General features: G+C 28.9%; 1 protein-coding gene across 1 annotated transcript in view; it reads left to right on the top strand.

Moving 5' to 3' along the window:
* CARPB (Carbonic anhydrase-related protein B) overlaps positions 1–16516 on the top strand; it is a 442936-nt gene that overhangs the window by 299530 nt on the left and 126890 nt on the right. Inside the window, exon 4 of the mRNA XM_085958793.1 lies at positions 631–822. Within this exon, the coding sequence (XP_085814919.1) occupies positions 631–822 (192 nt within the window). The remainder of the gene's footprint in view (positions 1–630; positions 823–16516) is intronic.

Raw genomic sequence — 16516 nt, 5'->3', positions numbered from 1 at the left:
TAAAGTTTTTTTTTGTTGATAGTTTATTATTTTTTATATATAAAAATAAACACACATACTTACGTATATTTACACATATCCATACATATTGGATATCCAGTTAAAAATCACAAACGCACTGCAAACTGTTTAGGAATTAGACGAGCCGTTAGTGATTTTCAATTAAGTTACTCTAACGATATTGAGCCAGCTACTGTCTTTTTTAATTCATCCTACGTGGATCTAGGTTGCTTCACAAAGAAGTATTTTAGCAGATTTTTGTTTTATAACAAATGGGTGTTACTCAATTTTTTCATGTGTTTGTTCACGTGCTCTGGATCCAACACATATATAATAAAAACAACATCTGATGTTGCCAAACCAGGGATTCGAATATAATCCAATACATTACCGCTCAGCTATCGCGGACGCTACTGATTGATAATTTAAATTTCAGTCGGATGTTCTTTGAGTAGGTATCTCAGTTATCGAAGATCGTATAAAGGAAAAACGACGATATATTGCATCTCAATAAAAACTGATTTTTCTCTTATGTAATTAATATAATATAATATATGTGTATTAAATAAAAATTTCACATGCTTACAATTTTATTGTTTGTATTAACATTATATTTTCTATTGTTCACAGATAAATGGAATGATATCAAACACAGGTCATTCGGTGATATTCACAGTGGAAAACGACACGCGTCACCACATAAACATCACCGGTGGACCGCTCTCCTACAAATACCAGTTTCACGAGATTCACATACATTACGGTCTCCATGACTCATATGGATCAGAACACAGCATCAATGGATACACTTTTCCAGCTGAGGTGAGTCGGTCAATAGATATCAAATAATATCTTTGATATCACTTACTTACTCACCATTAGAGTTTTACTAACAATTTATTACCCCATACTTAAAAATACAATTGAAAACTTGGTTATTAATAATTAACTATTTTTTTTTATTTAACATATAATTTAAAAATACCTCAAAGAAATAAGTATATAGGTGACCACTAGAAAAATCATTTAAAAAAAATAACACCCAGCGGGATTCGAACCCATGTCCCTGGGATTCGTGCCGATTGCAACGTTATTAACTAGTAGTTTTTACAATACTCTCTATCTAAAACGATTTTAAGATTTCATTACTTTTTGGCAGTGAGCTTTTGTATTTTAAATCAAAGTATTAATATTAAACATACATAATTTTAAAACACTTCTGAGAAAATAAATATAACCAATAGAAAAAATCTTTTTTGAAAAAAATACGACATCTATCAGGAATCAAACCTGCGTCTCTCAGAATTCGCGCCCACGCACATCGACCACAATGCTATAGGCCTCCTATCTAATTGCGACGAATTTTAACTAATGGCTCATACAATATTCTCTGAAGCGCTTTCTAAATTGAGTTACTATTGACAATTGGCTTTTGTATGTTTAAATCAAGATTGGTATCAATTACCTTAATAACTAACTTTTTTAAAGAGAATTTTAAAAAGATTCTTTGTTGTAACTTACTTGAACATGTTAATAATTCAATTAACTATTTTTTTATTCAACGAATAATTCAAATTTAATTTAATTATATAATCACTAGAAAAAAGCCTAGTGGTATTCAAATCTGCGCCTCTTGAAGTTGTACCTATATGCTCTTCTAACTAAGCTATGTGCGTCATTTCTGATTGTGACGATATTAATTAGTATTTTTACAATACTCTTTCAAGAGCTTTCTAAATAATTGCGTTATTTTTTGGAAATCAGCTTTTGTATTTTAAATCAAAGTATCGATATTACTTTAATAATAACTAACCAGTATCAGCATCTTTACAAATTCTAGTTATAACATACTTACACTTCCTAATATTCTTATGAACTTTTTTTTATTTAACGAATTATTTATTCACAAGATTTAACAATCTTGACAAAAAGGCAAATATTTCTAATTCGCAGACATTGTTAATTATTAGTATAGAATATAAATGGTTGTTCATTCTCACATATTACTTAGTTAAGAGCAATATACATAGTAAGATTGTTTAAGTTATAAATATAAACTTATCATACATTTTCTGATACTAAATATAATATAAAGGACTTGTGCTCTTTTCAGTGCAATGAATGTTCTCCGAAGCGTAAATTTGTCCCAACTTTGTTGCGAAGAGAATCTTGAATAATAATATTCTCGTTATATTATGTACTATACATATAGTATTATAAGTAGTAAATATAAATTAACTAAATGAATTGTGATCCGTGTCTTATAAAATACCAAAATTAAGAATTTTGTGTGTATTTTTCTCATCGTATGAATCAATTATAGGTAGGTAACATAAAAGAATATTATTGTTAATGACATCATTTTAAATCGGGAATAATGTAGATATCAGACATTTTTTTGGTATAACTACTGCATTTGGATGGTAATTTGGAAGAAATTTGAATGTTTTCTATATTTACCATAATTTATTTATTTAAAAAAGACACATTGAGCACAATATAACAAATTATTAATTCAAGATGTTCACAACATGACAATTAGAATAAACAGTACAGATAAATCAACTTAGCGGAGAAAAAAAAACAAAACAAAGCAAAAAATATATTTATAGAAAATAAATAAAATAAAAAAAATAACAATAATTTAAAAAAAAAATACAAATTAAACGATAAAATAGAATTTTAGCGACCACGCATGTAATTTACAAGTGCATAAAAATTCAAATTTTCCAGAATTTGAATATTCTAATTAATATTATAATGATTTAATATAATATTATATGTCAAGCTTATTTTTTCCATTTAATTAATAGCTTGCACGATATCTAGCTAGAGGGATTCATATGATTTTTTTTTATTACAACACATTCTGAAAAAAACTTCTACATCATATTGTCATTTCAACCACTACGATTTGGTGAAGAAATGCATTATAAATGTCTTAATTAAGATAATAATATATACCATTCTTTGTTAAAATGATATTACAGAAAATCATTAGACATATCATTGGTGGTATTCAGTTATTATTTCATCGATAGGTACTTTAATTTTAAAAAAAAAAGAACCAATCAAATTTTATAGAATATATAATTAAAGTGAATAATTTTTGGTATTTACCTTTCTATAAAAATAAGTACACAATGAATATAGAAAAAAAATGAATACTTATTTTGCAAATTTGTAGAGATGCCATATCACAAAAATCGAGTCTTATTATCTACAAATATTATTGCCTTGTAATATAATTGAGGACCTGGATAAAAGAGGGGACTAATTAAGATTGTGGCATTATATCGTGATAGTACTTTTAAAACTTGTTTATCATGACATCAAATATCACTTGCATACTCTTGCGCATACTGATATATTAAAATACATAACATACCTGTATTCTGTTTCTGAAAATTCACCTTTTCGTATATTTATAACAAATATCGAAAATTCTTAAAACAATAATTCCGTAAATACATTTAATTTAAAAATTATATACTGCATTTTCCCGATAGCGTTACACGGCTCTCAAGTACAGATATAATAGCATCACCATATTTAAGCGCGGGTTTCTCATATCCGCTGTTCAGTACTTACGGCCCTCTTCTGCTCAGCTCTTCAGTTATTGTCGCCGCAAATGTCATTCATTTCTACGGCTTAATATCGCGTCGTTTTCCCCGACACAGGCAATAATCATCACCCAAGGCGTCTAGTCGAACGACGCCGATGTTTTAATTAGCCATAAGTTGCCACATAATTGAGTAGATGGCAATAAAGTTAGCCAGCCGAGCGGTGCCCCGGGGTGGGGGAAGGAAACGGAAGGAAACGATCCGACGTCGCATCCCCCCGGTACATCCGGCCCGAGATGACGAGGGAGATAGAACGATCGCACGTAGCTCTTATAGCCACCTCTATAACTTCCTATAGGCAATAAATTAAGGGTAGTACGTTTATCGAGACGTGAAAGTTTTTCAGACACACTTTTGGACCTGTTTTATTATGATTCGCATCTTCGCTCATTGAGTTATCATCTGAGCTTGATACAGGTATTTCTTAAACCCATCTTTTAGTAGGTATCATATATCACTAACTGTAACTTTAATATTTAAGGCAGTATTTCAAATATTATATTACTTGTGTTTTTATTCCTATTATAATATGCAGTCTCTTTATTACTGTATTAAGTTAAGTAATGCTATGTTTTAGTTTAATTAACACAATGTATCTCTAGCATAATAATATTGTATAGTGTCCATAGAGGAAATAATACTCTGCACGCTGGTACATTGAAAAATTATGGATATAAGCACGATGACTTATTTTGACGTGTGCTATTAACAATAATGTAGGTACGTATAATAATTATGTCACACTGAGATTTGCATCTTTCATCATTATTCAATCAAATCTTCCAAATACATTGCTTTAGTGTCGTAAACGTATTACTTATATTAGGAATGCAAGGCAAAATGAAAATGTCTTCAATGTCTTCTATTAAGACACGTAAAATGACTTTGGAATGTATCTCAATCTTGTTTTCTAAAAGATTTATAACTCAATATTTCAATTAAACTTTTAATGAGACTATACCCGCCAGATCTCAATGTCGCATAAGCTATAAAGAAAAAAACAATACATACATAGCAAAACTACAAAAAAGTATACTAATATAAATAATTAATGATTGAAATATTACAAAAATACATGAAATTCTTTCCCATGTTGACCCTAAAATTTTGGGAATGGGACAACTGGGCGCCAGGATAATTGGGCGCCGCACTATCGAATGAATTAAATAGATGTTCGTTACGATTTTATACAGAAAGTAGACGAGTTATTCTAATCAGTTTCTAACTCAGGCTTTTTATAAAAATAAAAGGACTCTCTTCTCATCGCCACAATCAAATCATTATTTACGTGTGCTTATTTAAATTTTAGTAGTTATTACAGAATAATAAGTACCTATAATTCACGAAAGTCTATTTATTTTAGAATTGCATGGCGCCCAGTTGTTCCGGCGCCAAATCGTCCTACACCCAAAATTTTCAATTCGTTAGTGATAGATGTCTTTCAGTTTTGAATCATAGAATAAATCAAGCATCTTTTCGATATGATCTTTTATAATAAACCGTTTCCGCAAAAAATATTCTGTTGGTGCCAGATTAGTATAATATGGTGAACGCTTGGTAAATGTATTTATTTCTATTTTTTTTAAATAAATAAATAATTTTAAGACTATTAGTCTTCATTATTTTTAGTTAACTTTTTACGGGTTTAATATCTTAAAAAACTTTGTTGTGTTTCTCATTAAATTAATTCAGCGTACGTGTGTAGGTATAATATAATTATTTATGTATTATTGTATGAATAAGCCATGGTGAAGTAACTTTATTACTCGTTTATGATAAACTTTTCCACAATAGTGTAAATATTTGTGAATCTACTTAAAAGCCGCCAAGTGGATTGCAAACCTCTATTATTACACATGGATAAACTCGGCATAAAGGATTTTCTTCCTCGCTAAATACGAAGCAAAGGCTTAAGTCGGATAAATAATTTTGTGTAATTTCTGCCAATCTTCCTTAACCTCAGGCACGAGATATGAACTTGTGGAGTTAGCACCATCAATAGAATAAAATTATACTATATCAAATTTAGCATTGGTTTTGATCCCTGTTTACGTATCAATACATTCGATAGTATTGGTTAATATAAACTTTACTAGATCAAAAGGGAGTGCAGTACTACTGTACTAAATAATTTGTAATAATTATTACATATTAAAATATTTAATCAATCAATATGTTATTTAAAATAGTACATTATGTAAATACAAAAACAATACTGAAACATGAAAAATTTTACTCTAAACACTTTTTTGTAATGAATTAAAGGCTCTAAAAATACATTATCATAAACTATTCATAATCTCTCCAACGTGTTCGAAGAAACCTTATTAACCTATAGATATAATGATAAAAATAATTGTACAATATAATCAAATATTAAGTCCTTCAACGATATATATTACTACAATATTATATAATATAGTGGTAGATAGACAATAAAATATACTGTTGATTTTTTTATTGTATTTTTAATAACTTAAACGCGTATAATAGTGTAAATTATATAGTTACTTATATGTCATTAGATCTTGTAGCATTTCTCTTTTCTTTAAATAAAAACTAAACTAAAAAAAAGAACAAAAATCAAATTCCAACTACAGCCCCGTCTTAAGACATAATATCTTCATACTTTCAATATATTCATTATAAGAGCAGTTACTTGAACATAAATACACGAAATCAACAAAAACTTTTTAAAACTATTAATTATTAGTTGGGATGGGTCTCAATATCTATATAACCCTTTATTTCATAAAACCCATCCAAATTCAAATTAGCCTATTGATAGTTGACTGGTGTTTAAATAGTGGATAAAAAAATACACATCGCTCAATAAAAAAATGCTTTTACAAACAATCTTATATTCCACTATAACTTATGATATCTATCAGTAACGTTATCATCCAAGATGGCCAAGTGGCTAACGCATCGGCTAATAATATCGTAGGTCCCAGGTTCAAATCCTTGGTCTGGCAAATACACATTGTTTTTCAAGGTATGTTTGGAGTCAAAGTATGGACTTAAATAGGTTGAGCAAGTGGCTAACATCTATTTCTCATATAAAAACAAAATCTGTTGTTACAAACCTAAACTCTATAATCTTCTTAGGATCGGACATGGTAAAAATCTGATTTATTTATTTAAGCGCCTCTTCATTTGTGACGTAAATAATAACAGAATTAAAAACTTTTTACTTAGTTTTGAATTCCAACAAAAATAATCTTTTTTATTTTTAAATATATCATTATTTAATAACTCTATCGAATCTTTTCTTATTATAGACAGCGCTACTGCTTATAATTTTCTTTCAGTGTATGGCAAAATATTGATTCACTAAACTGCTTTGGATCCTTTTGTCATTGTGTGTGAATAAACAAAGTTTTGCAGTTATCATTCTTTTTTCAATTGTTTGGAACTCGGTTCGAAGAAATAAACTTTGTAATTCTGATAATTTCTAAAGAGTCTTTATTATGCGTACCGGCAATCTTAACTGTCATGAACAGACAAATGTCTCAAAGGTCTAGGTTAAAATGTTTGCTCTTTTAAAACTTTTGGTCGCTCGCCATTTAACGGGAAATTGTTGGACACAATTTAATGTCACGAAATATTTTATGAAGGTGTATATTTTATTGCGGATAAACTTTTCTTTCAAAAACAAACAATTAACATTTTTGTAAATCAATAAAATCAATGTCATTCCTTTTCTATTCTTTAGGCACAAAGCGCGACTCTCTTTTTCAAATAAAAAAAACTATCATATTATATTATTGCGTTTCATTTGTATAATTATATGACTTTCCCAGCATTGTATAATCTACACAATGCAGTTTGAAATTTGAAATAAGTTATTACAATTATGACAGAAACGACATAGCTAATTATATTTTGACAACTGCATTTTTTTATGTTACCATCTTTGGAAAGTCAACGTTCTCTATCTGATTAGTAATTTCTTTTCAAAATTATTAATGGTTTTTTTGACTCGCCAAACCTACTCGAAAGGATGAATTTCGAGTGTCCATCAAGATTTACGTGAAACCAAGCTTTTTAGCATGTCAGTCGTAGTGATTCTAATTATGCACAAAACTCTTTTATTCGGTGCTCTTCTTTAAATTACAATACGTATTCCTCTTTACCTATTTGGTTTAAACGCGCTATCTTCAAAATTTTGTATACTTATTGGACTTTAATCAAATATTAAATGTATGTTTTTTCTCGTTTTCTGTCCTATCTTAGATAATTTATATTTATTGTGTATAAATTTAAATAATTCTTATTCTTCTCATATATTATACCTATATTATATATTGTACTTATATATTTTCAACACATTTAGACATTTAGACATTTTCAATGATGTACTTTGCATTTTATTTTTGAAACTGTATTTTTCCGTATAAAATTGTATATTTTTCGTTCTCAAAAATTATATTTTTCTGTATTAAATTGTACTTAAGTATGTTTTGATTATTTTTTTTTTGTTATTATTGTTATTATATATATATTTCTTTTTCTATATTTTCTTCTCTCTTGTGAGGTTTGACTTATAATGTAAATCTCATGTTGTGTACGTCTTGAATTTAGATTTGTTATGTCCACAATGTTTTGTATTCTTAAATAAATAAATAAATAAATATTTAAAAAAATGTTGCATGTTTGTTTATAATTTATAAATATTTTTCGTCATTTTTATAATGTAATTTCTTTATATTTATGTTATATATGGAAATTCTCCTGATTGCAATATCTTTTCACTATTTTACAATGTAACGGTTTGATTTCCTTAATAAAAAAATAAAAATAATATAATTATTTACTCACAAAGCAATAAATCGAGTGACCTCAGTAGACTCTACTGTGGGTCTATTCTATACTTATCGACCGCTAAAGTGATAAAGTGATAAATATTATCAAACTTAGGGTAGGTTTGTATCAAAATATTAGCACTTATTGTAACAATTACACGAAGCTGGTTTTTATTGTTGCAATAAGTGCTATATTTTAACAGCACCCATCTTGCTGCTGTTAAAATATGGCACTTATTGCAACAATAAAAACCAGCTTCGTGTAATTGTTACAATAAGTGCTAATATTTCGATACAAACCTACCCTAAGTTTGATACTATTTATCACTTTAGTGTTCGATAAGTATAGAATAGACCCACTGATGTGGATCATATAAATTGAAAGTGACATGGATGAACATACATAGTTATTGCCTTTCCAGTTGCTAGTACCAACGAGAGTTAGTTCTAAATCTTGAAAGAATTAATAGGCAACCCATGCTCTCAATTTTTGATTCCTGATCTACGGGCATATTATCTAAGTTTTAGTTATTCTTTATTACCAGCAATCATTTACTTCAGCCTAACAACACAACATTATGTTATAATTTTGGCCATTGGTAGTAATATATTGCTGTCATTTATTAATAGCAAAAAAATCGAAACTTTTATAATATGGACAATGGTCCATAATATGGCCCGACAATCAGGTGAACAGCTTATTGTAAGTAGGTAGTGAATAAATAACACAATTTTGGTTTCACCACCCTTCAAGGAAGAAGAAAGCGCAAAAACTATATATACAGGCATTATCACGCGCCTGGAGATCTCGGGTTTGACTTAGGGGATGAAAAAGTATGAGTTTCCCAGAGGGATGAAATCGCGTTATTTCGCTAGAAGAAGTAAAAAGCGAGAGGGTTTTGATTTCAAGCGTATTTAACTGCAACTTCACGGCTGCTTCGACCCTTTATGAGTTCATAAATTGAGATTTAGGGTGGGGTAATTTTTGAAATCAGCATTATCCGATTCAAAACTTTTTTTTTATTTACACTACAAAATTTGATTTAAGTTTTCATTGGGTTTATAACCTCATACCTCATACATTATAATTATATCACCTTAAAATATTTTAATACGTAACATCAAATCTTGGAAAGGGCTAATGTTTGACGAAAAATAATATATTCAACAGGTGTTGGTTCCGTACTTTTCAAGTAAAATTGTGTAACAATTATAATATCATGTAATTAAATTACGTTAAGCTTGCTTACCAAAATTAAAAACCATTATCCTCCCTTAGTGTTTTTCTTATTATTTTTTCCTTATAATTCTCACCAAATGGCAACAGTGTTGCCAATCCTGGTTTAGAATTTTTTAAAAATAATATAAGATAATTCAAATCAAAACCATCAAAAAAAATGTTTAAATTCAAATAAATTGTTACCAGAAATAAAATAACTTTGTGGTTAAAAATTTGGGGCAGTAAAAAAACTTAATTCAAACATAAACAACAATAGGACAGAGAGGTTAAAAAATACGTTCCGAATCGTTACGTTATACTGAATGTGTTAAATGCGTGGTTATTTTTTGTGTGCCAAATGAGCTTAATTAAATAAGCTATGATCTAATAAATTCAAAAATATGAATAAAATGTATTGAACAAGATTTTCAATGAAATCAACAAACCAATATCGAGGTATTGAGAATCACAATGTTCTTGAATTCTAGAATTTTTGATAATTAAAAAAAAATTTAAAAAAATATATTACTTACATAATATATTTTGGTTAGCAAACAATGTACAATACTAATTTTCATATTAGGTACACCAATTTATTTTCTGACTAGACTTGAAGAAAATAATACAGATTTAAAATTGAATAATTATTGATATTATGAAATAATAAAAATAGTTGGAATGATAGTTGATATGTGGCTCTATTCTATGCTTATCGACCGCTAAAGTGATAAAGTGAAAAATATTATCAAACTTAGGGTAGGTTTGTATCAAAATATTAGCACTTATTGTAACAATTACACGAAGCCGGTTTTTATTGTTGCAATAAGTGCTATATTTTAACAGCACCTATCTTGCTGCTGTTAAAATATCGCATTTATTGCAACAATAAAAACCGGCTTCGTGTAATTGTTACAATAAGTGCTAATATTTTGATACAAACCTACCCTAATTTTGATACTATTTATCAATTTAGTGTTCGATAAGTATAGAATAGACCCAATGATAGGTGATATTTGGATTTTTTAAATTCATATTCAAAATAAATTAAAAAATATTTTTTCTGCTTGCAGATTATTCAAATTTACCAACAGATCCTTATTATAGTTAACAAAACAATCTAGATATTATCCACATTGTGTTGTGAATCAAAGCACTCGATAAACAATGCACTCATATTAAACCCAAACATATCTTTGTAAGTATTACTTGAAAAGGACAATGGCAAATTTAGGAGAGTCGCATTATAGAAAGGGTTAGTTATTTACGAAAGTAGAAGCTAAGACCCACTCGACAAGAAAATTGCTAGTGGAAGAGGCGGTCAAGAATAAAATTAATAAGATGATATTGAAAAGTTTTGTTTTAAGTATGATATATTTTAATGGCACATACCTCTACTATTTACTCTACGTTATCAAGTGAAATCTATGCAAGATGTTATTAAATAATATCACGTTTAATTAATAGAATTATAATAGCATAACGGTATTGTTAGTCAGTGTGCTACTATATAGTCCAGTGGTGAAGGGTGGAGGTGAGCTGTTAAGTTCCGCAATATAGTGCACATTAAACTTTGTCAGTCATACGTATGTATTTGTTTTCATTGAAATAAGACAAAAATTTACAGATATGGTTAGTTTTTAAAATTCAAAAAAACCTTGCGACAACTGAGCCATGATAGATAATAATTAAAAAATACTTGATTATCTATAAAATAACTAAAATTATGCAATTCATAACATACATAACTTTGGATATTTTATAAAAAGAAAAATATTTTTTATGTATTCTAGTTTGGTTTAGGCAGGGCTTAATGAAATTAAGAAATTAACCAACAGTATGTGTAATATTTAATCCAACAAAAACAAATAAGTATGAATGAAAAAGTGTGCTTTAGAAAAAGTTTGATTTAGACAAGTTTTATTTGATTTTTAAAAACTAGCCGACACCATCTGTAAAATGTAGTCTTAGGTCAATGAAAACAAATACGCATGATAGAGAAAGTTTAGTGTGCAGTATTGCGGGCCGTAACCCCTCTACTAATTCTAACCTCTACCTCCACCCATCGCCACTGGACTATAATATTATATTAGTAGCACATTGACTAACAATACTATTATGCCGGATCTTAACAACCTACCTCCACCCTTTGCCACTGCTATACACGGATAATATCGACGGTGATGCATAAAATGTCGCTAAACAATAGGTTTTTGGACATATTGTTTAGTATCTATATGCAAAATGCATATAATGATATGTGCGCGAAATGAATAACATACCAATCTAACAGATGCCAGATTTTAAACAGAATTTAAATAAACACAGAGTTTAATTTTGTTTACTCCGATAAAGGACAGTTAATCCGAGTACTTATTAATTATGTATGTAAACACAATATACTATTGGTAATAAAAACATGTTATTATAATATTTACATTGTCTACAGTTTATTGACATATATTTACATAAACAGCTGCCATATTAATTAAATTGCCATGCAAATAAAAATATAAGTATGACAAAACGCTGTTGGTATACTGTATCCAAGATGCGTCTATCATTAATATAGCAACCATAAACCATTTAGGGTTTTATTAATTATTAATTTTATATTATTTTTATACTAATAATATTATTGTGTACTTTCCAGACCCAGGATTCGAACCTGGGACCCACGGCGTGATAATCCAACGCTTAAGCCGCGTGACCACCGTGGGTGTACAAGTACACATATTGTTTTTCAATTTTTGTCTGTCAGGGTATAGACCTAATAGGTTGAGCAAGTGGCTGACATCCATTTCTCGTAAAAAACAAAATCTGTTCATACAAACCTCTCCTCCGCGGAGGCCCATATTATGATCCTATTAGGATCGGACATGGTCGAAAAAAAAATATTGTATACAAATTAAAAAAATATTAACAGTTTTTTATCGTAAAATATACCTTGCATATTTAAATTTTTTTATCTATCATTCTAACAGACTAAAAAAATGCCTGAATTACTTAAGTCAATAAATATAATAGAATAATAACATATGGAGTAATATTACTTACTATATATTTGACTACGATCTTTTTTCGACTTTATACTCGGTGTAAATTTGAACTTTGTCATTATTTATAGTATTGACCTATGTGTCCCTCTCAACTATCATCGAAATCAAGAATATCAGTGGTTTGTTCTCCCAATATGCAGAACAAACCTGCCATTTGTAATACCAATTTGGCGTGCAATATCTGAGAAATTGCAATTAATCCATAACATGATTTCGAGACTTACCAACTTTTGGCTGTACCAATGATATTATTTAGTACCTACCACAAAATTTAATTGACACCAGTCGCTTCAATAGAACACTCTCGACTGACCAGTCTTCGTATGATGGATGTGATTTTTTGTGAAGCCGTAGGTATATTGTTTAGTTAACATTTTTACCACAATTAAGGTTAGGTAATCAATATTTTCTAAATTATTTAATTTGTATGATTGCAGTAAATAGACTGAGTTTTAAATTATTTTTACTACATGAATTATCCCATTGTTAATGCATATGTTACGCCGAATGTGCGAAATTGAATATAACATGAAATGGGCAAAATTTTGCCTAAATCATGAAAAATGCAAGCCCGTTGCCTTATTCATGAATTAGACAAATTAATATCTGGAGAGTGCGTGAAATCGGCAGTAATTTTTCTGCCTACTTCATGTCTTGGACAAATTAGATAGTAGCGCTACGGTGGTATTTTTTGCAACTAAACTAAATGTATCAAATGCTCATGGATTGGTCAAAATGTACATTTATATTATCTATGGTCAAAATAGATGATCGCGCTCCGTGGTATTTTTTGCAACTAAACAAATGTGTCAAATGTCATTGATTTGAATGACGTTCATATCCATTAACTATGCGCAAAAAATTCTAGATCTATAATATGATAACGGAAGAATTTTATTGAAAAGTATTTTCGCGATTTGATTCGTGCTTGGGTATCAATTGTGCAATGGTCGATTGAATGTTTGTGATAGTTTGTTGACACTTGATAGCTAACTTCAAAATGGACATTCAGTTGAATAATTTAATTCAGAATTGCAAAACCTAACCTAACCTAACCTAACCTAATAATAATAATATTATATTATGTCCAATTATAACTAATAAAACCATCCGTATTAAATTTACTTTTTCTTCTGTCATGTTGACAGTTCAAGAATTCCATACCGTGGCGAATTCATGTACTCAGCAGCTCAATTCATGAATAAGGCAACAGGCTTGACTATTACATGAATTAGCCAAAATTTTGCCCATTTCATGTAATAGTCAATTTCGCACATTCGGTGTAACACATATACCTTCATTATATTATTTTTGATGTTTTTATATATTACCTCTATAGGTACTTACTTTGCAAAATTTTGCTTACTATCTATCATTGTTACGTAATTATTTATTAATCAATTCCTGATATTTCATAAATAAATATATTTTAAAATATAAACATCAGTGTGTTGAAAATATCTGCTTATACCCGTAAACTATAATGTTGAGTACCAATGATAGAATCTGTAGAGAAATTAGGTTCACAGACCATCTACATAAATCTTCAATAAGAATTTTCGGTTGGTAATATTTCATTTTAGGATTATTACGTACTATTATTTATTTTATCAGCCCAATATCGTTGTCCTCTAGTTATCAATAGAATATTTTAATTAAATTCAAGCGATTATTCATTATTCCTATAGATTACAGTAAAATTTATGATAATACGGAAAATCTATTATTTTAATAAAAATCAAATTAAACGCTAACGCGATTATAGAATACAGAAAAATGTTCAACATAATATCATCACTGTTCTGGCAGAAGACACTAATTTGAAAAAATGACATATTAATACTTTGGACGCGGAAGACGCACACGGTGCGTAATGACCAGGCGGCCGATCGATGTAATTAACGTGCATTTTAAAGGGGGCAAATAAAATCTCATTATCTCTTCAGCAGCGAAAGCGTTAAGTTAGTTATACCAAAATGTTCCTTATTTCAAACTTTACCGTATGGAAACCTTTTTAATAAATAAACAGTCTTTATTTTAAAGACATCCTTTTTACGATTACTTAATAAACTCGTATGATAGACCATTTAAAACATTTATACAACGTTTTAAAGTCAAATAACTCAAAACTAGTATTCTTCAGTTAGTGTATTCTGCCAGAACAGAGACGATATAACGATTGTTCATTAAATCAATAGGTACAACTATTATCAAAGAATATTTTGAATAAAGATATCTACATTTAAATCAAAATGTATCATAAATACGTAATCGTCATTAATGAGTACATTGCATCGAAACAGCACGTTTAGAGCTCCGGACCGCCCCAAATTCTAATATAACATAATATTGTAATCCTATTACCAATACACGATAAATAGGCAAAAATGCCGTTGACATTTTAAATGCAAAATATACTAATATAAACAAAGCTTATGTAAACTGTTTTTTAATCAACGAATAATTCACAAGATTTAAAAACATACATAATTTTGAAAATACTTCTGAGAAATTAATATTTTATAACCAATAGATAAAATCTTTTTGAAAAAAGTAAGACACCCTGCAGGATCGATCGTGCATATTTTGGGTATCGCGCCCACGCACATAGTCCACTATGCTAAATGTGTCATACTTAATTGCGACAAATTTTAATTAATAACTTTTTAATACTCACTGAAACGCTTTCCAAATTGAGCTACTATTGGCGATCGGCTTTTGTATTTTAAATCAAAGTAGGTATTATTTTAACTAATAACCGACGTCACGGATCACTCCAAGATGTTTGTTGTATCTTACTTGAACTTGCTAATAATTAATAACATTCTTCATTGATTATAGATAATTTGGAAATACCCTTTGTTGTATTTATGAATTGTACATTTATTTCTGAATGAATAGTAAAATTTCCCGACGTCGTCTAAAAAGCAAGGTTATTATTGTTAACTTCCTGTCAGCAGTCTCAAATATAGATACCTATCACTTGCTAATTTCTTATCAAGTAATTCTATTATAAATTATGAATTTCATTATTTATTGCCAATCGACAAATGGAAAAACCGTACACTAGAACCAATACACCTCAAAATAAAGTTACAAAGTGTTTTATTGAATAGTTTATTAAATAGGAATGAATGAAAAAAACAATAAGAAACCACATTCACTTTTATATTATGATAAGCTACGGGATCGATCTTGCAACCCACTGCATAATGCATGGCAACTCTAGCAACTCAGCTACAGTATTAATTGTAAGCACTGAGTATTGTAAACAAATATATTTAAGCTAAATTAGATACAAATAACGCCATGGACAATTACAATAGTAAAAAACTAAAAGCACCGTCAGTGGATATTTATTTAATATTTTCTTTTCAAACGTACTGTTTTATTTGTGCGGTTTTCCGTAAGCTTGTCAAAAATTGCATAGTTAACTTATATAATATTGTTAAAAAATATTTATGACGTCATCAACATGTTTTATTTTATTTTTTATGTGTGCAATAGATTACGATAATCGTGAGGTTTCTATGATTTTAAGAGATCACCGCTTAATTAATATAACACATACAAGTAAATATTACAATATTTGTGCCACCAATATATACATTTTAGTGATAAATAACATCTCGTAATTACAATATTTTTTGTCTTTTATATTCCTTCTAAATATAATAGAGAAGAAGTAAATTACTAGAGAAGTAAAGGACTATTTTTACTGTACTGCACATTGATAACTCTTTATTCATATTTTAAGTGTTGAATGCAATAATTCCCCTTTTCCTCATCAACTTTTCAGATCCATTGACCCAG

This window comes from Rhyacophila brunnea, unplaced genomic scaffold, assembly GCF_057557595.1.
Source record: "Rhyacophila brunnea isolate RB1 unplaced genomic scaffold, BYU_Rbru_1.0 scaffold_8, whole genome shotgun sequence".
In the NCBI taxonomy this organism is placed as follows: domain Eukaryota; kingdom Metazoa; phylum Arthropoda; class Insecta; order Trichoptera; family Rhyacophilidae; genus Rhyacophila; species Rhyacophila brunnea.
This window is presented reverse-complemented; position numbering and strand designations above follow the sequence as displayed.